The 26,211-nt window shown below is 46.0% G+C and overlaps 1 protein-coding gene across 1 annotated transcript in view; it reads left to right on the top strand.

The window, feature by feature from the left end:
- Window positions 1–26,211, top strand: part of NCKIPSD (NCK interacting protein with SH3 domain) — a 116,691-nt gene that overhangs the window by 74,928 nt on the left and 15,552 nt on the right. Inside the window, exons 6-8 of the mRNA XM_056852820.1 lie at window positions 743–913; window positions 8,036–8,122; window positions 10,654–10,792. Of these exons, the coding sequence (XP_056708798.1) occupies window positions 743–913; window positions 8,036–8,122; window positions 10,654–10,792 (397 nt within the window). The remainder of the gene's footprint in view (window positions 1–742; window positions 914–8,035; window positions 8,123–10,653; window positions 10,793–26,211) is intronic.

The following is a 26,211-nucleotide window of genomic DNA, read 5'->3' as shown; positions in this document are numbered from 1 at the left end:
CAAACCATTGTCCACGTTAACTGCAGAATTGTTAGTAATATACTGGCATTTGTGTGGTATAAAACAGAGTTATACTGAGAATGCTGAATAGAGTGGGAAGAAACAGCATGATGTGTAAAGTATAGAATACTTCATGTACTGATTTCAGTGACAGCATGAAAATGACCTGCTGCTGACTTACCCAAAGAATAGTTAGTGTAGCTTTGCAAGAATGTTCAAAGATCAATTTCAGGCACACGTACGGTTCCTGCAATACAATTATTTTAAAGGATCCCCCTCTTGGTCTTCCAACTTAAGCCATAAGGATATGCTAACTACTATTTTGGGGGGCAGGTCACAGATCTTTGTAGCCGAGCAGTAGTCTAGGGCTCAGGCCTGTGGTAATGTTGGGGGTGGGGAATCATAGGCAAGGCTACATAAGTGATCACAGTCTCCCATTTGTCGGTCACATCTGATAATCAATGATACAGTGCCTCTGAAATTGAAGGCTCCATTCCTCTAATAATCATGGTTTTGATTGGTCTGTCCATAAATTTGCCAAATTATTTTTAAAATTGAGAAACTCCCTGTGTAAAAAAGAAATGTCAATTTTGCACAAAATGGACAGCCCTTTGAAGAAGTTGTGTATGACGTTATTAGGTAGGCATTTCCAAAGCTTTTTAAAGGAAAATTTTATCTGGAGGTGAAATATTTGTCCAGTAATGTCTTATTGTTACAGTGATACATTTCTTTGTTCTTGCAGGATTTGTGTTCTGGGCTGCCATCCGGACAGATCTGCCATGATGAGCAGAGGCTCAAGGTGATATTTGCAGATCTGGCTCGCCATAAAGATGATGCTCAGCAACGCAGTTGGGCCCTCTATGAGGACGAAAATGTCATTTGCTGTTATTTGGAGGAGTTGCTTCGTATTCTGGTAACTTCCTGGTCCAACCTTGGCAGAGTTGGAGCTTTTCCTAAGTCTTATTACTGTCGTAGTTCTTTTATGCAACTGATTGGGGGGGGGGGGGAGGAATTAAATATTGTGCATGAGCTTCTGCCTCCAGAACCATATGCTATGTGTCCCCAGAGGGGTGATGGACTGCGGCAGACTACCTAGTCTTTGGTCACAGACTCTCAAGAGACCTACTTTGTGGCATTAGGGAGCACAGATATGAGCTAAAATATGAAATTACATAGTTTTGCTTGCTTTTATGAATGAATTTTAAAAGCCATTCTAAGCAATATTAAGTAGAAGGGAGCCCGGATACAAAGACATAATTCAGCGGATGTGTCAGCAGTATGGAAAATCCGACACAATATGCCGGGGATATTGCTCCAATAGCATGATGGAAAGGTCTTTATGCCGGAAGGGGCTGTAACCAGAAGGGGCTGTAACCCGGTGGACTGGTGGGGAGCATTGTTATAAGCGTATTCTGCAAAAGGTAAAAGATCCACCCAATCATCTTGATGGTAATTTACATAACAGCGCAAATAACATTCCAAAACAGAGTTCACTCGTTCCGTTTGCCCATCTGTCTGAGGATGATGTGCTGAAGATAACCCCTGTTCCACCCCCATTAACTTCAAAAAGGCTTTCCAGAATTTAGCCACGAATTGGGGCCCCCTGTTGGAAATTAACTTATGTGGGAACGAATGATGTTTCATCACGTGTGTCACAAACATGCATGCCAGTTTTTGTGCCGTCGGAAGCCCCGTACAAGGAATAAAATGTACTTGTTTAGAAAACAAATCTGTCACCACCCACAACACAGTCTTTCCTCGGCTTGGAGGAGGGTCCGTAATAAAGTCCATAGCAATGACTTCCCATGGAGTAGACGGGACTTCCAAAGGTTTGAGAAGTCCCAGGGATTTGCCCATCAACCTTTTGGAGGTTGCACAGGTAGGACAGCTGTGCACAAACAGATCCACATCCGCTCTCATCCCTGGCCACCAGAATTGTCTTCGCAACAAATGTAGTGTTTTAACAAAACCAAAATGTCCAGCCGTTTTCACTCCATGAACTAATTCGAGCACCTCCCTCCGAACAGTGTCCGGCACATAGAGTTTTGACTCATGAAACCACAGATCTCCCCGACGGGTGAGAGACTGCGGGAGTACTCCACCCCCCTCTTCTTGGCGAGCGGCTTCGGCTACCCTCAGTCGGAAGGGCTCTGGAAGTCCATTAGCAGGGTCTGAGTCCCTCTCCTGCTTTTGAGAGCAAGTAATTACGGCTAACCCCGGCACCTCCCCCCGCTGCTCGGGTGAGAATAAGGAGTCAATGGGTCGGTCGACTTGACCGTGGTATTGGGGAAGTCGGGACAACGCATCCGCCAAGCAATTGTCTTTGCCGGGCACATGTTTAAGAACAAACCGAAACTTGGCAAAGAATTCCGCCCAACGAATCTGTTTTGCCAACAACTTTCTAGTTCCTTTCAAGCCCTCCAAATTTTTGTGATCTGTCCAAACCTCAAACGGGACTTCAACCCCTTCTAGAAAATGTCTCCAGAGCGAAAGGGCATATTTCACTGCCACTGCCTCTTTTTCCCAAATGGGCCAATGTAGTTCTGATTGGGAAAACGTTTTGGAAAAATACGCACAGGGGTGCAATTGTCCATCGTCTCCCTTTTGCAAGAGAGCCCTGCCCATGGCCACTTCGGAGGGATCTACCTGCACAATGAATGGTTTGTCACAATCTGGATGCCTTAACACTGGTTTGGAAGTGAACAAATGTTTTAACAAATCGAATGCTTGTTGGCATTCGGGAGTCCAGAGCAACCGGGAGGACGGTAACGTGGCAGACGGCCCTTTCCCTTAGTCTGCAACAAGGAGGTGAGGGGCAAAGCCACCTGGGCAAAATTTTTTATAAATCCGCGGTAAAAATTGGCGAAACCAATGAATTGTTGCAGTTGCCTGCGGGTGGTAGGAGCTTCCCACTCCACCACAGCCCGGACCTTTTCCAGATCCATGGCTAGCCCCTGATGTGACACAATATATCCCAAGAAGGTTAAGGACGGCTGATGGAAATCGCATTTGGAAACCTTGGCATACAATCAATGGTTTCCCAGCCGTCCCAACACCTCCTTCACCAATGCCACATGCTCCTCCATGGTTTTGGTGTATATAAGGATATCATCCAGATAAACTACCACCTCTTTAAACAACAAGTCATGTAACACTTCATTTATCATTTGCATGAAGACACTCGGTGCCCCAGTCAATCCGAAGGTCATCACTAGATATTCAAACATTCCAAAACAACTTGAAAAAGCAGTCTTGTGTTCATCCCCTTCCCTAATCCGAATACGATGGTAAGCTTCTACTAAATCGAGTTTAGTAAATATCCGACCTTCCTTCAACTGAGCGAGTAGGTCTGGAATGAGAGGAAAGGGGTGGGCATTAGTCTACGTGACCGCATTGAGCCTGCGGAAATCTATGCAGAGCTGCAAATCACCAGTCTTTTTCTTCACAAAGAAGGCCGGTGCTGAATAAGGCGCCGAGGACGGGCGGATGAATCCCTGTGCTAAATTAGTGTCCAAGTAATCTCGTAACACAGCCTTTTCTTTGGGGCTCATGGGGTAGATTTTCCCTTTAGATAGTTTGCCATCCCCCACTACTTCAATTGCACAGTCCGTTGCTCGTGGGGGGGCAATTCATCACACTCGCGCACATCAAAAACGTCCGCAAACTGTGCATACTCCTCGGGAAACTGCGGTGATGAAATCACCACCGGAGATTCTTTTAACGCAGCTGCGTTATCTTTAAACGCCACATCCCTCTTGTGTCGGGCACATTGAAGCTGCGTGAACGTAATAGTCCGTTCCTTCCAGTCTATGGTTGGACTGTGGCCCTGCAACCAGTTCACTCCCAGCACTATAGGATACTGGACACTCGGGGCAATGGTGAGATGAAGCTGTTCCCAATGGTCCCCTACTCCCAGGGCGACCCTGGTCGTTCTGTGCGTGACCGCCCCCCCCCTTAAAGTCACTACCATCCATTTGAGTGAACTGGATGGGTTCGGGGAGTGCTACTCTTTTTACTCGCAACTCCCATGCAGTCTCTTCGTTAATCAAAGTCCGAGCACAACCTGAATCAACCAAGGCTGTAACTCGAAGCACAGGTCCCCCTCGGGGTAAAGCTATGGCGACCTTTATAAAAACATTCTCTGCATGATCGCTTACCATCACTGGAGCTCCCTGCTCAAGATCCGAAGCGGTCTGCTGTGCAGCTCCTTCTACAGCCGACCGAGGGCGTTTTTTGCCGGCTGACTTCACTCTTCCTCCTCCGATGAGCCGGTGGCTTTCGGCGATTCTTGCATAGAGAGTGGATTCAACTGAAGAGCTGTGGGTTTCTCCCGTCGTCCCGGCGGAGCGCTTCTCCGACATGTCTGCCCCTCAGTGTGCGCCCTCTCTGGTTCCGCCACCATGGGTTGGGTGAATGAAGCCCTCTCGGGTCGAGACGGACAGTTAGCAGCGAAGTGCTCCAAGGCCCCGCACACCAGACAGGCCCCGGACTGAAGCCTTTTCACTCATTCTGCAGCAGGGAGATCCCCTCCTTGGAGGGGCCGGAATCCCTTGGCAGTGCCGGGCCACTCTCCGTGGGCCTTGGTGTCTCGTAGGTTGCGCTGCTTCGAGAGTTGCAAGAGTTGCCAGCAGTTTTCGATGTCTGCTGCATGGCGCACCCATCCCTCCACGTCCGGAGGATTCCCTTGCATAAACACCCAGTGCTGCAAGTCAGAGTTGAGACCCTCCCAGAAATATTGCACCCGGGTGGCCTCGCTCCAGTCCATTATTTTACTCGCGCCTAACTGAAATTCGCTGGCATACTGCACTACCAATTTAGTCCCTTGGTGCAGCTGCATCAAAGCCGTCTTGGCTCGTTCACCCCGGTGCGGATCTTCGAACCGGTTACGAAGGGTGATCATGAAATCATCTAAACTTCGCAAAACTCAGGAGCGTAGTTCATACTGTTGCACCATCCACGCAGCTGCTTCTCCCTGCAGCAAGGACGCAACATACTGCACCCGACTTTCATCCGTGGTGAATCCCGCATAAAAACATCACTTGGATCAGGAAATAAGACAACTGGTCACTAGACTCATCAAACACCACCTTTAGGTCCCGCTGGGTTGGTGGTGCCAGACCCGGTTGTCCCGGTAGAGGAGGTGGTGCCGGCTGAGCCAGCTGGTTGACAGGAACCACCAGTTGGTTGCTGGGAGGAGAGGGTTGCTGCTGCTGCTGCCGCACCTCGTTCAACTCGTGCCACATATCCTGCATCAAGGTTTGCATCGCATCCATCCGTTCAGCCATCTCCTGCTTCTTGTGGTGGAGATGCTGATGTTCTTCCTCCCATTTGCGCCGCAACACCGCTTCCTTGTGGGCCGGTTTGTCCCACAGCCCTTTGGGTATGCTGGTGACTGCCGGCCTCTGGCGCCGACTATCCACTCCTGACTCCATCCAGGGCCAGGGGGAGTCCAGCCAGGACCGTAAATGAGAAACCTTCGGTACAGCACCACCGCTCTGTTTCTCCTCAGGAGGTTTCTCCTCCTTTGAGCCACTATCGGGCTTACCTGGAGTCACTGGCTTGTCCTCCGTCTTCTGATCATCTCCATCCCCCGCCATGCCACTCACACACCAGGATGGGAGTGGACAACGGAGCAAAAGAGGATTAGCAGCTTAATGTGAGATTCTCCAGCTCTCCTCGGTAATCCCCAAAAGTCACACATTCAGACTGACAGGTCCAAAGCAGGTTAATGTTTATTCAGGTTCCGCAGGTACAGCATAAGCAATCCACAGGTTCAGAGCTGCTAATGGCATTTCAATCTACAGGCCTAAACTATAAGCATAACGCAATCCCAGGTGCAGTACTAGGCAGGCCTGGGAACAGGGAGATAACAGCACCAGCTAGGAGGAAGGGAGCGAGCAAGCCATAACACCGGAGTTGCCAGTATGAGAGTCAAGGACAGATCAGGGGGCCGCAGCAAGGGAAACATTTGCAGTGTGAACAACAGGTCTGACTGATGTCAAAAACCAGGGATCCAGCAACGGGCCTGACTGATGTCAAGAGCCGAGGCATCAGGATGGTTCCTGACACCCTCCTGTTTATCTCTGTCTTCTTCACCAATTGAAATTACTGATGAAGATTGAAATTACATTCACAGACTATATTAAGGAGTAAATTAGCCCATGAAAGAGTTAAGGAGTTTCATGTAAACTTTCGTTTTTGTTGTTGTTGAAGTTCTGGAAGCTCAAAGTTAAAAATTCAGAATTGGAGCTCTAGCTTTTTTAGCTGTTCTGTTGGATTCAGTTCTTACGTGTATGAAGTGACTTCACAGAAGCAATTGTTGTCAGCTTCCCCTTCTCTCAGCAGTTCTCTGCACGACCCCAGGTGCTGCTGAGGCTGAGGAACCCACCTAAACCGTGTGCCATATATCCCAGGAGGGGTGTGGGGATTACAGCAGAAAGGGGTTTTACGCACAGTCCCACTGAATTCAGTAAGGCTTGCTTCCAGGTAGTGTGCATAAGATTACAACTTACTGTGTGCAGTCAATTATTAAAGAAGAGAATGTGTTAAACTTTTAACTGAATACCTACTTCTTAATTATATTAATTAGTGTTTCTTATTGGTTATTTTAAAAATATTCTGCGTCTGAATGGTAACACTGATGTCTAACTCTTGGCTAGGATTGAGATAGCTATTTTAGATGTATCCAACGGCTTTTTAGAAATTCTTGATTTTTTTCTTTTGAATGGCAGATCCTTATGCCATACCACAAACTCCCCACAGTTTCAGAAGATAACTAGATGCCCAATTCTTTGGAGCTCTCTAAGTCCATCTAATAAAACATCCCTTTGTAAAGTTAGCAGCTTCTTTTTAAGATATTATTTTATTCCAATTCCCAGCTGGCAAAAATTGAGGTATATGTAGTTTGCAGTCCACTCTCTAATACTGAGGATATGGTTAAATTATTGTTTGAGCAAGTGAAGGCATCTTTAATTTCATAAATGTATCCAATGTCTCATTTTATCTACTTATACATCCTGTGCTTTGTTCTCTTAAAACAAACAGTACTCCCAAATTTGGAGGCCCTCTTCCAAATTTGTGTTGCTAAAAAATTTTTGTTCCTTGGCTAGAAAATTATCTCTTTCTATTGCTATGAGAGGAAGTCATAAACCACAGTAGCCACACCCAGAAAAAACGTTTTGTACTGAACCCACAAAATCAACATCAGTTTTGCCCAATATAAACATTTACCCATAGTAAATTGTGTATTCTGAATATAAGACTTGGTTCATGTCATATGAAACCTTGGTTTAATTATAACTAACCATGGCTAGGGATCTGAAGCCATGGTTTTATGTTGGTTTATTAATACATCAGCATGGGCATCCTGGTTGGTTCCCTGGCACCAACGTCACTGCAATACGGGCCAGTATACTAGCTGGATCTTTGCAAGAGATGGAGCAAATGAAACTAGCATTTGTTGAGACAAGCCAGGATTTGAATTGATCATCTGTGAGATGAGTCATGGTTTCACAAACTAAATAACGTTACAATAAACCTTGATTTTGAAGTCTGTCTGGACTGAACCATTCTATCATTTGGGTTCAAGTTTAAGATTTATGACTGCTTTGAAAACTTGTTTAATAGGCTACATCCTTATTTTGTACTATCAAAATAAATTGTAAACTCCTGTTTGTTGCACTGCAGTTAGCTTGCAGCATAAATAAATGAAATCATGCTTATTATTATTTCTGAAGCCCAACTTCTTTAATGTGGGGTTTCTAAAAATAAACATGAGATGAAAATTATAAAAGTTGAAATTTTATGCAACACTTAAAACACTTAATGGCACTTTTATCTCCTTTTATATAGCCCATGCTCATTGTTGATCTTTTATCAAGCAAGGGAGGTGGTTGTTGCTCAGATGCTCGGTTTTCTTATGACACATGATGCTGTACAGGACTGTGCCTTTAATTTAGTCTTCTTTGCTCACTGTTGAACAATCTATAATTCTTTGTACAGCAGAAAACTGATTTTTCCCCATCTATATGTTCAGACAGATGCAGATCCTGAAGTTTGCAAGAAGATGTGTAAGAAGAATGAATTTGAATCTGTCTTGTCCCTTGTAACGTATTATCAGATGGTATGAGACTGCATTCTATATACTTGTAAAATGAATATTGGGACACTTAAATCCTAAATCACTGCAGCATAATCACTGCTCTCGTGTGCTTACAGATTTTTTTTCTGGATAGATGAATGTGAACACAAAAGACAGAATATTAGTGGAAAGCCCCCTCCCATTCCTTTTTAGAAGAATTTCCGACTTTCTGTCGAGCTTCATCAGTAGACAACTGAAGACAGCAGTACTCAATAACATGATCGGTTGGCCAAGGGGGCAGGAACACAGAAAGAAATAGGGAATGTGGCTCTGCTCAGGAGAATGAGAATATTTATTACGCAAACATATCCAAAGCAAGGTTCTGCTTATTTCTAGAGTTTTGTACGGATTTGCTGCCTCAGGAAGAAAGAGTGCATGAAAACGATGCTTATCTGGGTCACAGACACCTGCTTTCAGTGGAAGAAATAAGGAATAGCATCTAGTAGTTTGAACTGTGCTGCCCTTTTTAAAAACAAAACAAAAAAATAAAAAAATGTGCTGCCCTTTAAAAAAAAACAAAAAAGCAAAAGCTTCTCCGAGGAATAGAGGCAGCAGCTTTGCTGTCATCTAGAGGAAGGACTTCCGAGAACGCCTTGGGAACGCAAGCAGGCTGTTCCTGCTCTTCTCTTAATTGAGGCACATCTGTGCATTGGTAAACAGCTTTGGGTTGGAAATTAGGTTATGGAGAGACTTCCCTGGGACAAAGGAAGGAAATAAAGTATGCAGAAGAACATGTGGGGAGTTTGCTTTTGGCGCCTACAGAAAAATTTCTCTGTCCCATCCCTTTCTGAGGGCGGGCTGCCACAGCAGTCTGGCCTAGATAAGCCGCTGTCCTTAAGTCTCTCTTCCTCCCCTAGGTTTGGTGCTACAACTGCCTTAATTGCCTCCTTCTATTTAAACATCTCTTTATTAAAAAATCCAGAGCACAGAATTAAGAGTTCTGGCAGGGTGTTTGAGAGCCCACTCGGGTGAGCCAGAAATTATCAGGCTAGTCAAGGATAATGATTACTTATTTATTAGGGGAGAAGCTAAAAGTGGGAGTTGGACTCTGACAGAATGTTGATAGGGAAGCGTTAGCCCTTTCCGTCCTCCACAAGACAGTGTTAATGTGGCTGTTTATCCTCTCCCTTAAGAAAATAGGCTTCCTCAGAGTGATGTTCCTGAAAACCAATCCATTCCTTGTTGGCATGAATTAATATGTGCTTTTTCAAGGAATACTCCCAGTCCCCTTTCATCCCAAACCTTGTGTTGATCCTTATGCACTCTGGTGTCATGATTTGTGGTGATGTAGATCAAAATAAAGGGGAAGGTGATGCTATGCTAATGTAAATACTGGAAAGAAGCACCCAGAAATGTTCTGAAGAGGTCTGAGCTGTTTTCATGCTATTTGCTTCAGTGGCTTGGCTGATGGAGTGGGCAGGCATGATGCTTGGAGCTTGATAAAAATTGGGTGGGACTGCAGGTACCTCATAGGATAACCTGTAGTGTCAAATGATCCTGAGCTAGCTGGCCAGTTAGCAGCAAAACAAACATTTAAAGGGGGAAAATGCAGTGTTACAAAGAGGATAAAGAATCATATGACTATAAGATCTGGGGTGACTGATTTTTGCCTGTTTTAGGTGACAAACATGAGTTAAGAATGGAATGCTTTTATGCAAGGCTATTGCTACCTAAGGAGCCCCATGGCGCAGAGTGGTAAGCTGCAGTACTGCAGTCCAATCTCTCCTCACGACCTGAGTTCGATCCCGACAGAAGTCGGTTTCAGGTAGCTGGCTCAAGGTTGACTCAGCCTTCCATCCTTCCGAGGTCGGTAAAATGAGTACCCAGCTTGCTGCTGGGGGGAAAAGGGAAGTTGACTGGGAAAGGCATTGGCAAACCACCCCATAAACATAGTCTGCCTAGTAAACGTCAGGATGTGATGTCACCCCATGGGTCAGGAATGACCTGGTGCTTGCACAGGGGACCTTTACCTTTTTTATTGCTACTTAAGCTGAATTAAGGGGAAGTTGCCCTTGACAGCTTGTGGTCAGACTTCCTCAGAACAGTGCACTTCTCAACATTTATATTTATGAATAATCATGAATTAAGGAAAGTTCAAAGAACATCTGGTTAAAGGCTCTGGAAAGCCGGTAATGAGCAGTGACCTTATGCAAACTGCCTGGTATTACCCATTAAGTCAATAGCTTGGCAGCAGAGATTATGACGGAAATATCAAATATTATGTCAGAAAAGAGAGGACTACTTTTACTATTTTGTCTGTTGATACTACCGCAAAAAGCAATGGTAAACCCTGGCATCTGGGCTACAGTTGGTCCTCTCTTTAATCTCTGTTTCTGATACCCTGAAACTTGATGCCAATGTTGGCTTGCTTCCTTGGCATTACCGCTGATACCACAGCTGTGCCTGCTATGCTAAGGCCAGTTCTTAAATGGACTATTTGGTCTCATTACTGCAAAGCATACTGGAAATATTTGGTTCTGGTGGTTTAGTGACTGAAGACTCTTTATTTTTAGGAGCACAGGGTCCCGTTACGACTTCTACTGCTTAAGTGTTTTGGAGCAATGTGCAACTTGGATGCCGCTATCATATCTGCCCTAGTGAATTCTGTCTTGCCAATGGAGCTGGCCCGAGACATGCAGACTCATACACAAGGTGAGGAGTTCTTTTAGAGATGCATCTCATCTGAAGTGTTCATGTCTGGATATTGTGAAGGTTTAAGGGCTGGCATCCAAAGTCAGGATGAGAACAGAGGTCGGTATTTTGACAGTGACCTAATCCAATAATGCAAGAGTCTAATGAGACGTATGGTTGAAAGAAATTGAAGCTGATGAGCAGGGTGAGTAGTTGAAACCAAGTAGGAGCAGGTCATTGTCAAGACTGTTTGAGGTGAAGCAGATGAGGTAAATCTGCTGCACATCTCAAATAAACCTGATAATAATTGAAGAGAGCCAGATGATGCCTTTTCCAAGGCTTTGGTTTTAACCCACAATTTGTAAGGTGGTAATCTAGTGGTTCCTGTCTTTTCAGTTGAACATGTCTATTTCTGACAAATATTTTGTATTTCGATTAGCTCTTTGTTCACTGGCTAAAATGTCTAAGTTTGTCCTTCTTCTGGACTGTCGTTTGATCATGTCACAGGATTTTTGACCTACAAATATTTTTCAAGTTGTGGATGGATTTCATGTTTTATTGCCAACTTGATTTAATATGGAACACCAGACCCCCAGTGAAGTCCTGAGTGCCTAAGAAAATTAAGCCCAAATTGAGTTTGGAGGTATGAACGTCTTTGTGAGCAAACCTTGACGGTAGCGTCAAGGAGGAAGTTCTTCCCTCACCCAAAGGGGAAAAGCTGGGTGAGTCAATGTGCATATATCTCTAGGGAGGGGAGTGGTATATATTTCTGGTCAAGAGAGGAGGGAAGGGTAACAACATGGATATGGCTGTAGTATTGGGGTGAGGGGGTGAGGAGCATCTTGCTGGCAGCCGAATTCCATATGGGCCATGTTTGTCTTCCTCTTCCTGCAGGTAATAATTAAGCTTGGGCTTGTCCAGAGGCATGAGCCCTTGGGTACAAGTCCAAGGGCTCTTTGGCCATTTTGGCTCCTAGCCTGTGGCTTGTGGCCAGTGCCATCTGATGAAGTGTCTGCTGAATTGTGGCAAACCCAAGATACATGGTTTTTTGTCTTAGGGGAGAAAAGCTATTCAAACAGGTCTAAATAAATAAGTCTAAATAATAGGGGGAAGGGAACTTGGCAGGTTCAAGTGCTAGGGTGGATGGTGTGTGTGTGGGGGGGAGAAGGTAAGGTTTCAGTGGAAGGCCTATGTAGGGTGGGATGGTCTGATGTGAAGTGGTAAGCCTTGGTCTCCTGGGTGACCTCATGTCATATTTCAGCTTTTCTTCTCCAAAGCTTTAAGGCAGAAACTCCTTTATTAGACAACAGGAATTTTTTTATTAAATACTTTAATAGAGTGAGCTGGTTTTGCTCTTCAGTATATAAAATATGCAGGAGATTGAATAAATCTGCAATTTGTTTAAAACTGCCAAGTGCTTATTGGAATCTCTTGGCATTCTGTCTGTTCTCTGACTTTGATGGGCAAAACATCCCAGAAAAGGAAGTCTGCAATGATGTCCTACTGGGCAGTATCTATAGTCTGTTTCTCTCATTCCACTGCTGAATGTGCACTTACTGGCAATTAAAGAAATAAAATAACTAGAAAACCGTGTTCTCATTAAGTTAGCTAGACAGTCTGTTTCTGCAGTGGTGAGTGAGTGAGAAATCTATTTGAAACGCATTTAAAATTGATTTTTAAGTATCTCTTAGAAAAATAAGCTGCTTAAAAATCTGGATTAAATACAAACATGCAAAGATTTGTAAGTACCTCTAAAAACTGAATCCACAATCTGTTTATCTAGCACATTAAATTAAAACCTGTTTTTCTATGTTAACAAATGAGAGTAAGAATATGATTTTAGAAGTAAAGTATTACATGTATGAATATATAGAATCTGTTACCCAAACAGTGTGGAAATTTAATTTCCATCTCATTCAGAAATAGACTAGCCCTTGACTTCTGGAAGGTTCTGGGTCCTCAATCTTCCAATAAGTGATCACGCTCAGTACGGTTACAAATAGCGTCAAACAGAAATTCTTAATTTCGCAATTGCTTCTCTACCTCTAAGCAAATTTAAGTTACATGATGGGAAAGACTTTTGGCTGCATACGTAGAAGTCTTGAGTTGCTTTGAGAAGCTCAGAAACACCTGAGCATGCTCTGTCCCCCTTCCCCGTGCTGTTTCCCACCTTTTCCAGTGGAGTTAAGAAGGAATGGAGCACCCATCCCTCAGTTCCCTTCCCCCAGATTGCAAATTGTTGATGTCTAATAGCATACTACCATCTCTTTCTATGGGATGGCATTGCACCTTACTTGGAAATGCTGTCAGATGACAAATGCAGACTGTCAGAACTCCCGGCGCTAGAGGTATCAGAGCTGTCCAAACACCAAATCTCCTCAGCAAAGCACTCATATGACTGTGCAGCCCACAGCCTCACCATAGCTATCACACTATGTCACCACTCCCAGCTGAGATCTGTTGTGTTAATTATACTGCCTTATACTGAATCAGACCTTTGGTCCATCAAAGTCAGTATTGTCAGTATTGTCTACTCAGACTGGCAGCAGCTCTCCTGGGTCTCAGTCAGGGGTCTTTCACGTCACCTACCTGCCTAGCCCCTTTAACAGGAGATGCCAGTGTTACAGGATTTGACATATTAGAGCATATAAACTGTTGTATTAGTGTTGTACATATGCAGAATTCTTCAATGTAAAACCATATTTTTCATGAAAAACCGTTAGAGGCTTGTCTCATTTAAAATGAACTTACCTGGCTAAGAGACTTTTTGAGGACTCTTCTGGAATCCTACGCTTTTAGAAAACTAAGTTTCTGGAATCCTACACCTTTGGATTTTTTCCAGTCTGTCTGGAAACATTATCAAATGGTGTTATATAATGTTACATTGGGTTTTAAAGTTTAAATATGAAAGAGTTGTAATAGAATGTTGAAAATAGATTAATTTTGATCATGCTCTTTAGGAGATGAAGATGCTAATAAAATTAATCATTACAGAGGTATATTAATGCTAAAAACTGACTGTCTAAGAAATAGCTATGATCAGCAAATAACCAGCTGGAAGAGGAAATCCTTATATGATAGTCTGCAGGAAAGCAGTATAAATCTAGCCGTAGGAATCCGGCTAAGTTGGAATACGGTGACTTTTGACAGTATAAATACAGGCAAGGAAAGGCTAGAAAGCTAGATCTCTTTGGACTAAGAGAATCTCAAAGGAGATTGGCTTTGGGTATATATTGATTTACTTATATACTATTCTAGATAGTGTGAATCAGATTCTTTTAACAATTCAGACTTCTTTAACTGTTATATTTTAAGTATTGGATTTTAAAACTAAATAGTATGTAGAACTTGCTTGCTTTATTTTATACATTGTTATTGCTTTGAAGACTTTGTAATACTTGCATATACACATATATACTTGCATATACACATATATATACACACATTTATTACACTGAAGCTATTCAATAAAAAGACTTTTGTGAGTAAATAAGTTGAGTCCTACTTAGTAGGTGACTAACTGAATAAGATAACATACCACTTCTCAGGAAGGGGTCGATTCTAAGACCATAGTCAACTGAAACGCACTGACCCGCTTCACCAGGGATTGAACCTGGAACCTTCTGCATGCCAAGCAGATGCTCTACCACTGAGCCACAGCTCCTCCCCAGGAAATGTGTGCCAGAATCTAGGACTTTCCTTTTGAGGGCACGGACCTCTTCAGTGCCAACACCAATGAAGTGCTGAATAAAATGAGGAAAGATAAGCTTACTGCTAAGACCTTGGGGATGATTCCCTCAACACCTTCCATCCTAAAGCCTAGACCTTTCTATAGGCCATACTACCCTACTTTTAGAGGACAAGGTCACCAAGCTCCTCATATTCCAACATGCCTTCCTATCACCCTACCAAGCAACCTTTTACCCTGACCAGATCCCAGTTGCCCAAACCCCGTTAATATGCCAGGCAGGGCTTTTGACAACTATAACCTGTGCCCATTGTGCCAGTTAGCAGATGAACAAAGCTTTCACCAACTCAATTGGCAGGACACCTCCCAAGATCAACAGGTACTCAGTATTATATCAAAGGGTACATGATACAGTTCAGCTTTCTCCCAACCTACTCACCTCCATCCTTCAACCCTCCTGCCCCAACCCCAGAACTCCTATCAGAGGTTAATACCCTCCTCAACAAAAAAGCAGTCAGGACAGTGCCTTTAAAAGATCAGCGCTCAGTGTTATACTCCAGATACTTTCTGGTCAAAAAGAACTTGGGTGGTGTTGGTAAGACCCATCCTATACTTGAGAGGCCTGAACAAATTTCTCTAAAAAAGTTCAGAATGTTATTGGTCTACAGTGCGCTTCCTCTGTTACATCCAGGAGTATGGTTTGTAATGCTGAATATGTTAAATGCATACTTCCACATAAGAATAAGACCAGACCACATTTTCAATACACGGTCTTCCCCTTTGTGTTAGCCACAGCACCCAAGGGGTATCTACCAAGGTGGTAGCAGTGATGATGGCATATCTACGGAAGCTGGGATGCAAAATCTGTCCATACCTCAACTATTTACTGATTGTATTTCACACCAAGCCTAAACTTCAGGAAGTGTGCCTCATTCTGTGAGTACTCAGAGCAGTAAACCAGCATGTCAGTGCAAAGAAGTCCAAATTAGAACCCAAGCAGAAGGTATTGTTCATAGGCGCCATTTTAGATTCCAACCTAGTCAGGGCCTTGCTCCCTCCTGACAGATCCTGGCAATCAAGTTACTCAGCACTTTCTCAGAGGAATTCCTTTCTTCACTTGTTGCTGAGGTGTTCAGAGTTCATTTGAATGCCCTTTGTAAATGTTTAGTTTCTGTCTCTCCGGTGGCCAGAGTAGGGTCAGATGATTTAATCCTCCCTGCCCATCCCACAGGAACCGTGTGGTTTTTGTACAATTTGGGAATCTAGTCCAGTTCACCTATAATATGAAGAGCAGGTTCTGGGTTTGGTGATCCTAGCTTCTCCGTCATATTCCTTTAATTGGAACATTTCAACTTTTGGGATTCAGCCTCTGGCTCTTTGGTACTGGAAGCTGATTTCTTTCAAATTGGCATTAACTATTATGCAGTTGCTGTAATTTGTTTACTCATTGCAGCCAAAATTTGTCTCCAAAAGACTCACAGCCATAAAAATACAGTTTTTTTAAAAAAAGCTACAGTGGGATAGGTCCTTGAAGTCCAATCGTGGAGATAGTGGTAATTTTTTCTTTGTTTGATACACCAGCTTCAGGCAGTGAATGCCTGCTTTACAGTCTGATTCGTATTCCTTTTCTGTTTGAGCCTTCATCTTTCATGCACGTGTATTAGTGGCATTGTTCAGGTGTTACAGGTATGTATCCTTGCCTAGCTGTTTCATTCTAGACAACAGCACTTCCTTTGGCTTCCAGTCTCTGAATGCTGCTATTCCCTTAATTGCCACATACACCTGGTGCAGGAGTCTATCCGTTTTCATCAGTAGGCAGTTCATTTGAAAGAATAGCTCACAAGAGACTATTGCCACCATTGCCCCTTCAGCCTTCTGTTCCTAAAGGCCGTTTTGCAACACTGTGCTCGGGTTCATTTTTTTCCCTGTTGCTGTCACAGAACTGTAAACAGAATCTCACACGAAAAATGACCTTGAGTCTTGAAGCTTATTTTGGAGCTAGGAACTTGGGGGGGGGGGGTCGAGGCTGATCTATCTTCTGATAGACTGCAGAGTATCTAATCCCTTTTGTGGATGACAGAGACTAGAGCAGTCCATGCCAGCTCTCAAGCAACTGGGAATTGTGTCAAGCCAGTTGCCAAGTGTTCGGCAAGAACCTTGCTTGATGTTAAAGGAGGACTGGGGGCTAAGGTTCTCTGCATGGATTCGGGATGCTTTTGATGAAATAATGCTTTTCCCTTGTGTTGATGCCGTCACCTTGGCTGCTGGCCAAATTTTTGCTGGATGCTACGGTTTTATTGCCTCTGGACAGTCACTTTCCTGTAAATGCTTCTAGCCTGTAAATCTCTTGACATGGTATTTTAGGGAAACTTATAATAAGGCACAGCTAGATGGAACTTGAACAGTTCTGTTATAATCCAGCCTTTTATGAAGACTGTCTCATATTACTGTTAAATATACTCACAGCTCTGCTCTCAGCTCTGTTTCTTGGGCCTCATTCCTGTGGAGAGTGCTTCTGATCTTCCTTCGCTGCATTATTGGGCAGGAGTCTTAGTCTGTAATTAAGCTCAGAAGTTAACTCAAAACTGTAGGAAATACAGTTTGCAGACACCTCTGCCCTTCATAACCCGGACTCAGCTGTGCGTGTGTTGTCAGACTTCAGCAGAATTCCCTAGTGAATTACAGTATTATATCTTCAAAATGAATTTGGCTGATGAGTTTCCCCTAGAACTATTGGTAAGCCTTTTTTAGAAAACAAAGCTCATGACACAAAGGTAGACTGCTGCATCCTAGAGGTATTTGCTGGGTGCTTCTTAATACTTAGAAGGAGGAACTAGGTATACAGAACAAATCTTATGGCTTGCTGTTAATGTATTTAATACATACTGAATTTTCTTCACACAACGCATAGTTAAATTATGGAACTCCCTGCCCCAGGATGTGGTGATGGCTGCCAACTTGGAAGGCTTGAATAGGGGAGTGGACATGTTCATAGAGGAGAGGAGTATTCATGGCTACTAGTTAAAATGGATACTAGTCATGATTCATACCTATTCTCTCCAGGATCAGAGAAGCATGCCTGTTACATTAGGTGCTGTGGAACACGGGCAGGATGGTGCTGCTGCAGTTGTCTTGTTTGGGGGCTTCCTAGAGGCACCTAGTTGGCCACTGTGTGAACAGACTGCTGGACTTGATGGGCCTTGGTCTGATCCAGCATGGCTTTTCTTATGTTCTTATGTAATTAGGGCTGTTGAAAATTTTTTTGGTAAAATTCGGATCTGGCAAAATTCGGCCCGTTTCTATTCAGGAAATGCCAAAGTCCAAACTCCTTGGAATTCGGCATGAAATTTGGAGTTCGCGAATAAATTCGGCCATTTAAAGCCATTTAAAACACATTCACGCCTTTCCGTGGCTCGGGGGGGCATTTTTGGAGGTAGAGGTCCCAAACTTTCAGTGTAGCTTGGAGAGACCCTTTTTGCAAGAACCCCCAAGTTTTGTGAAGATTGGGTCAGGGGGTCCGGAGTTATGGGGCCCAGAAGGGATCCCCCCATCTGCCCATTGTGTAAACTCTAGTCCCGTGATAATCCCAGCAGACAGAAAGTCCAAAGAAAGCTTGATTTATTAGAAAATCCACAGGTAACAGAAGCCAGGAGTCAAATGGACACTAGTAAAAGCTATGGGTACAGCATAGAGCATATATAGAAAAGCAAAGGGCAAATCGGGGAGATCTGGATACCATGGCAAACCCCCCCTCCTTGGAGCTGTCAGGAGGTGTCAGGAGGCGCTAGGAGAGTTCCCACACACTGGGAGTCTAAACACACTATTTACAAGGCATGGAGCTAGCCTTGGCCGGCACCTGGGGAAACCACAACATTCCTTTCTCAGACCCATGCCTGACATTCTGCCCCCCCCCCAAAGGCCCCTCCTTCATGTTTCCGAAGCTGGTCTGTGAGGATAGGCAGCATGGAATTCATGGACTAAGTGGGGGGCGGAAACATCGCAAGAACGCACCCACTAATCCTGAGCAGAACCGAAGTGCTTCCAGCGAACCAGATACTGAAGGGTACCATGGCGGATATGCGAGTCCAGAATCTTTGCAACTTCAAAATTTTCTCCCCCACCCCCCCACCATCACAGGCATTTCAGGCGGTGGTTCAGGATGCCAATCCGGGGAGGGAATGTGCTGCTTCAACAGGCTGACATGAAACACGGGATGAACTCTCCTCAGGGATTTGGGGAGGGAGAGTTCTACTGTCACCGGATTGAAAATCCGGGAGATAGGGAATGGACCCATATACTTGGCACTGAGTTTACCGCACGGGCGGGTAGATCGGAGATTTTTGGTGGACAAATACACCAGATCCCACACCCTGTACTCCCAACCTGGTGACCGGTGTTTGTCAGCTTGAGCCTTGTATTTGTTTGGCTCGTTCCAGATTCTTAATCAGCCATGGCCAGGTTGTCTGGACCGTGTGCACCCACTCGGCTACACCGGCGCCTCCCTCCTCCCCTGCAATATCAACATGGCCAATGGGGCCAAACTCTTTTCCATACACAATTCGAAACGGACTAAATCCAGTGGACTGGTGCATAGCATTATTGTAGGCATATTCAGCAAAGGGCAACAGCCCCACCCAATCGTCCTGATGGTAATTAACATAACAGCATCAATAGCATTCCAACACAGCATTCACTCGTTCAGTTTGGCCATCTGTTTGGGGATGGAATGCACTTGACAGTCCCTTTTCCACCCCAACCAACTTGAGGAAAGCTTTCAAAAATTTAGCCACACAGGTGCCCCCCCCCCCGTTGCTCACTATCTTGCGCAGAAAACTGTGTAGTCTAAAGACATGTGACACAAAGAGGTGGGCTAATTTTGAGGCGAAAGGGATACCTGCGCAAGGTACAAGATGCACCTGTTTCAAAAACAAATCTGTGACCACCCCAAGTACTGTTTTCCCCTCACTAAGGGGTAGATCAGTCATAAAGTCCATTGCGATTACTTCCCAGGGTCCAGTGGGGGTTTCCAAGGGTTGCAATAGTCCGGGTGGCTTGCCCTGGGGCCTCTTGGCAGCAGCACACACTGGGCAGCTGCAGATGAATGAATCCTCGTCCGATCGCATGCCTGCCCACCAAAACTGCCTTCTCAACAAATGTAACATTTTGAGGAATCCAAAGTGTCCCATGGTCTTAGCTCCATGAACCAGACCCAAAACCTCCCTCCGCAACACTGTAGGAACATACAACCTAGAATCTTTATACCAATAACCCACACGTTCAATTAGAGTAGCCGGGAGGGTTTGGGAGGAGAGCTCTGCTTGGTAATTGCGAAAGAGAGTTTCTTTGAAGGAATCGGTAAGCCCCTCCAGTCCCAGCACTTTGGGAACTTCGCCGGCAGGCGTCCCGGGAGAAGGAGGGGCCGGGGTGGACGGCTTGACTGGGCATTCGGGTCCCCGCATCTTGGGAATCGTGTTGGCAGGCTGCGTGGGAGACAGAGTCAGTGCCAGTGAGGGAGGCAAGGGGAGTGGGGCGGCCGGCGTGGACGGACGTTGGGCTTCCCCCCACTGCAGAAGCGGCGGCGCTGGGGGCCGGGTCTGCAAAAGAGTTTGAACTGCCAGAGTGGGTACTAAACCTCTTTGAGCCGGGGTGAAGAGAGACTCTGTGGGTCGATCAATCTTGGTAGGATATTGGGGAAGCCTGGACAAAGCAGGTTTTGCTTCCCTGGCATATGTTTTAGTACAAAGCGGAATTGGGCAAAGAAGTCCGCCCACCGCACCTGTTTTGCGGACAGCTTCCGAGCCCCCGTTAAAGCTTCCAAGTTTTTGTGATCGCTACGAACTTCGAAGGGCACTTTAGAGCCCTCTAAAAACTCTCCACACCTTGAGGGCATGCTTAACTGCTGCAGCCTCCTTTTCCCAGATCGGCCAATTGAGTTGAGATTGAGTGAACTTGAGTGAGAAGTAAGCGCACAGATGCAGATGGCCGTCCCCCCCGCCGCTGCAACAGCGCACCTCCCATTGCCACATCAGAAGTGTCTACTTGGACAATAAATATTTGTTCACAATCAGGGTGCTTTAGAACCGGTTCGGAGGTGAACAATTGTTCGAGGCTGTCAAAAGCAGTTTGACATTGGGGGGGGGGGGTCCAATTTACTTTGGCTATAGGCAAGGTGGCTGCACTTCCCTTTCCTTTAGTTTTTAGGAGGTCTGTGATGGGCAGCGCAATCTGAGCGAAATGTGGGAGGAACCCCCTGTAAAAATTTGATTGTCTCTGAGACCTTGCAATACTTCTTTAACCAGGGCGACATGTTCAGCAAAGGTTTTTGAATAAATGAGAATGTCATCCAGATAAACCACCACCCCTTTGAACACCAAGTCGTGTAGGATCTCATTAATGAGTTGCATGATGACCCCCGGGCCCCTTTTAATCCAAAAGGCATTACCATAAATTCAAACATTCCAAAGCAACTGGAGAAGGTGGTTAGGGGCTCATCTCCCTCTCGAATCCTGATCCTGTAATAGGCTTCAACCAAGTCCAATTTGGTAAAAATGCATCCCTCCTTTAGTTGCCCCAAAAGATCCGAGATTAAAGGAATAGGGTAGGCATTTGTTTGGGTAACCGCATTGATTTTTCGAAAGTCAATGCACAAACGCAAATCACCAGTTTTTTTACGCACGAAAAATGCTGGGGCTGAATAAGGCGCGGTAGAGGGTCGGATGAAACCTCTAGCCATATTCTTGTCTAAGAAATCATGGAGCACTGTCCTTTCAGTAGAGCTCATGGGGTAGATTTTGCTTTTTAGCAGTTTTCCATCCCCCACCACCTCAATAGCACAGTCAGTTCGGCGGTGGGGGGGTAACACATCACATTCCTGCACATTAAAGATATCCGTAAAGTCCTGATATTCGGGAGGCAGTTGGGATGGACTAGAAGCGCCTGAAGCCAAGGCAGGAGTTGATTGAATTACAGTCTTAACAGCTATTTCGTACTGGTGCCGTTCACATATTGGGTTGGAAAACGTTAACGTCTCGGCTTCCCAATCTATGGGTGGGACTGTGTCCCCTGAGCCAATTTATCCCCAACACTACAGCGTAATGAACATTGGGGGCTATAGTAAAATTGATTTGTTCCCAATGGTGGCCTATTCCCATTGCCACTCCATCAATGTGATGATCAACCGGCCCACCCCTGAAATCACTGCCATCCATCTGGGCGAACTGGACAGGTGCTGGCAAAGGCACTGATTTAACTTTAAGTGCCTTGAAAGTGGCTTCATTGATCAAAAAGCGGGCACATCCAAAGTCTATTAAAGCTTTTACTTGTAACCAAGGACCCTTTCTATAATGCAGCAATACTACCTCCACATACACAGTCTCTCCCACTTCACTCACCATTAAGGGAGCCTTGGGTTTCACAGAGGCACCTGTGGAGGTCTGCGGTGTCGCTCCATTCACCGCAGACCCAGTCCATTTTTTGATCGATAGATGGGAGACTCCAAGTTCAGGGCAGGGGAGTCTCAGTGGCCTCCTTCCTCAGATGAAGCAGAGCTGACTCCTTCCGGAGCATTTGTAAACCTGGACCCCGATGGGTCCGCTGGCGAGGACTCATTTGTAGTTTCCTCGATGTGGAGGGCTGGGGGTGCTTTCCGTCCCGGAGTGACACTACGATCAGCCGCGGAGTCTCTCCTTCAAGCGCTTCCCCTCCCACAAGGGGTCCCCTCCAGCCGGGGAGTGGGAGTCAGTCGTTCCAGACGTGATGGGCTGGTCACAATGAAGTAACCCATGGCACCGCAAACGAGGCAGGCTCCCCTTTGAAACCGTGACGCTCGGTCTTGCAAGGGTTGAGCCGGTCTCTGCGTAGCAGCAGTGGCGGCCTTGGGAGGGTTTTTCTGGCCTCCCCCCCTCTTTAGCCTGACGTCGGGCAAGAGAAATGAACTGGCGGCGACTTTCAACTTCTTTCGCCAGCAGGATCCACTCCTCCAGGGTGGCTGGATCACGTTGCATATAAGCCCAGTTCAAAATCTCGGGGTGTAAAGCTTCTCAAAAGTAATGCATCCGGATAGCTTCCGTCAAATCGACGTTCTTACTAGCGAGTCTCTGAAATTCATCAGCAAACTCCCTGACCGAGGAAGAACCTTGACGGAATTGTAGGAGGGCAGCCTTGGCCTTCTCCCCCTGGAACGGGTCCTCGAAACGTCTTCTTAACGCTTGCATGAATTTGTTAAGTGAGCGGACGGATCGGGCCCGGGTATCAAACTGTAGGATCATCCACTCGGCAGCCCTCCTGGTCAGAAGAGAAGAGACAAACCTTACCAGACTATCTTCCGTGGGGAAGGCATTCCCCTGTTCTTTCATATAGCTGTCCACCTGGTGAAGAAAACAGGGTAGCGCGTCTGTGGAGCCGTCAAAAGTCACTCGTAGACGGGGCTGCTGCCAAGGTACAACCAGTGCAGCTGGTTGGAGTGGGGCCCCTGGTTGGGCGGGCAATCCTGGAGGCAGCGCTGGTCCAGGAGCCGGCTGCTGCCCAGGTATTGGTTGTTGCCTGGGTACAGGCTGTTGTCCTGGAACTGGCTGCTGTCCTGGAGCTGGAGCTGGCGGTGGTGCGGTTTGGGCCTGATGCAAGCGTCCATACTCACGCACTAACACGTTCATCTGGTCCTGCATTTGGGCCATACGTTCCAACAGTTCTCGGTTTTGATATTTCAATGCGCGTATCTCCTCCTCAGCCCCTCCAGTCCGTCGGGCTTGGCTAACATGGAGATTTCTATTCCAGTCATCCGAGTCGTCTTCATCGGGCTCTCCTTCATCAAAGTAATCCTGTACGTCAGATGCAAAGGCGAGTCGTCGCCGACGAGCCACGTCCCAGGGCGGATAGGGTTCCAGGGAGAACGAAGACCATTCCAGTCGTCCCCCCCCCCCGCCTTTTGGTCGCACTTCGGCCGCTATGGCCGCCCGCTCCAGGGCGGCCTTCGTCTGAGCAGCGGCTGCCTCCACCAAACGTTGCTCCGCTTCCCGTTGTTGAGCAGCCTGAGCTGCTTCCAAGGCGGCAGCTCGAGCCGCCACTGCAGCCGCCATCAGCGGCTCAGCCACGTGCTCCAGTAACAGCTGGATTTCCTTATGCTTGCCCAGTCGCAGTAAGACCTTGCAGGCAAGATCCACGGAGGAGGAACCAAACTCTGGTTGCAGCACCTTTGCCACATCTCCCTCCGATGCCCTGTGTTGCGGTAGATCCATAAGGGACAAAACTGTCCTGGCGGCTACGTTTTGCGCATCCCGGCTGCCCTGGCTGGGATCCGGAACATCTCCACCCCCAGCTCCCGCCATTGGGAATGGGGAAATGGGCACCTGGATTGGGGCCGCTGGCTCCCGCTGCGCCCCGCGGAATGCAAGGTCGGTAAACAGCTGGGTGAGGAGCGTTGAGTCTTCTTGCACCAACCCGGTCTCCTCCAGCAAGGTGTCCAGCCACCAAAGTTCGTCGTGGGCACGGAGATCAGCAACCCATGTCTCCCAGGGGGGCACTGCCGCCAGTCGATGCCACTGATCCACGACCAACCAAGTCAATCGGTTGGACTTGGCGTGAGTCCGCTGTGCCTCCTCAAGGATAGCACGCAGAAGGGCAGAGTCCTCGGGGAGCTCGTCCAAAGCTCTCACCCGATCTCCCGGCAATCCCTCCAGGGCTCCAGCCAGGGAAAAGTATAGGATACGGGACTAATGTCCAAATGTAAGCTCTAGTCCCGTGATAATCCCATAAACAGACTTCAACAGACAGACAGTGCAAAGAAAGCTTGATTTATTAGAAAATCCACAGGTAACAGAAGCCAGGAGTCAAATGGACTTTAGTAAAAGCTATGGGTACAGCATAGCGCATATATAGAAAAGTAAAGGGAAAATCGGGGAGATCAGGATACCATGGCAACTCCCCCTTCTGTGAGATGTCAGGAGGCACTAGGAGAGTTTCCACACACTGGGAGTCTAAACACACTATTTACAAGGCATGGAGCTGGCCTTGGCCGGCACCTGGGGAAACCACAACATTCCTTTCTCAGACCCATGCCTGACACATTGGAATAAAGCCATTAAAAATATATTCACACCTTTCCGTGGCTCCGGGGGGGGGCATTTTTGGAGGTAGAGGTCACAAACCTTCAGCGTAGCTTGGAGGGACCCTACTTGCAAGAACCCCCATGTTTTGTTAAGATTGGGTCAGGGGGTCCCGAGTTATGGGGCCCGGAAGGGGTCCCCCCCATCTGCCCATTGGAATAAAGCCATTAAAAACACATTCGCGCCTGTCCGCGGCTCCGGGGGGCATTTTTGGAGGTAGAGGTCACAAACCTTCAACGTAGCTTGGAGGGACCCTACTTGCAAGAACCCCCATGTTTTGTGAAGATTGGGTCAGGGGGTCCGGAGTTATGGGGCCTGGAAGGGGTCCCCCCATCTGCCCATTGGGCTCGTCATTTTCCCGCCTTTTTTTACTTCAGTTCTATTCGAAGTAGAAACCGCCGAATTGGGGAAAATTCGGCAGTTTTTCATGTTGGATAGAACCGAATCGACAGCCCTATATGTAATACATACTGAATTAGCTCACAGACTGCATAACTGTTCAAGTTCTAAATTTTACATATGACTTTCAAATGTATGTTATTCCTTTTTTCTTTCCACTGCAGCAAGTTACCTCTATTATAGACAGGCTCCTGTGCTTTAGCAAAGAAACTGTCCTGTCCTGTTTTTGTTTGTTGTTGTTGTTGTTGTTTTTAGCTGAGCACAAAACTCCATTATACAGTGATCATAGGCACAGCGCATGAGCATCCCAGGGGTTTTTTTGGGGGGGGGAGGATGGGGAGAATCAGCCTCCAGATTTCACACCTGGCATTTGTCACAATGACTGGTCAACTGTCCTGTGGGGGGGGGGTGTAAATGGAGAATTTCCCTTATTCTGACACCCAGTCCTTCTTTGTAAACCCTCTCCCCCAGTTTTTCACACTACACCATTTTAGGGACTTTTGCAGAAAACCCTAGGATGCAGCTGAAAGCCTCCTTTGGTACGAGTTTTGAATGGATACCCCACTTTCTGGCTTGTCCAAAAAGGAAACTCCTTACCCCTCTCCACCCCATAATGGATCTTAGGGCTTAATCTCAGCACCTATTGTAATGTTTGTCTATTTGACTGGCAGTAATAGCTGATGGAGGTATAAAAAATGTTGGGAAGAGAAATTGACAAATCTATATTTTCAAAGGCCAAGTACTTGTCTGTTAATCATCACATAAAATTTATATCCTGAGCCTTATCTGTACAGTAATGATTTGACTTTTATTGTGTTATTCATCACTGCATATAATATCCCAGCTTTGTAAGGCTGTCTGTGCTTTAACGATCTAGTGTAAAGCATGTTTCTTTGTGACCATATGCCCTGTCATGCAGCATTTCTTATATAAACCCCTGCTAGAACATGCCAACTAATTAAGATTCAGGAAAGGCAGTGGCTGTGATTCTGTGAAGCATTCATGTATAGACAGTGCCAGTGAAAATTGTGCTATACCAGCAGGCTGTGGGACAGATTGATGCATGAGATAGAAATGTGCACTGGAAAGGCAGCAAAAATGCACACCTGGAATGTTTCCAAATCTCTGATGACTTGAAACTAAACTGATGTATGGGGGGTGGGGAGGAAATGTGTTCTACAAAAACAGCAACGAAAGAACCCTAACATCATTGGTATGACTTTAAGTATTGAAGGGGAGCGTAGATTCTTTTC

Source organism: Euleptes europaea, chromosome 1 (genome assembly GCF_029931775.1).
Source record: "Euleptes europaea isolate rEulEur1 chromosome 1, rEulEur1.hap1, whole genome shotgun sequence".
NCBI classification, from domain to species: Eukaryota; Metazoa; Chordata; class Lepidosauria; order Squamata; family Sphaerodactylidae; genus Euleptes; species Euleptes europaea.
Note: the sequence above shows the minus strand (reverse complement) of the source record. Positions and strands in the feature narration are given on the sequence as shown.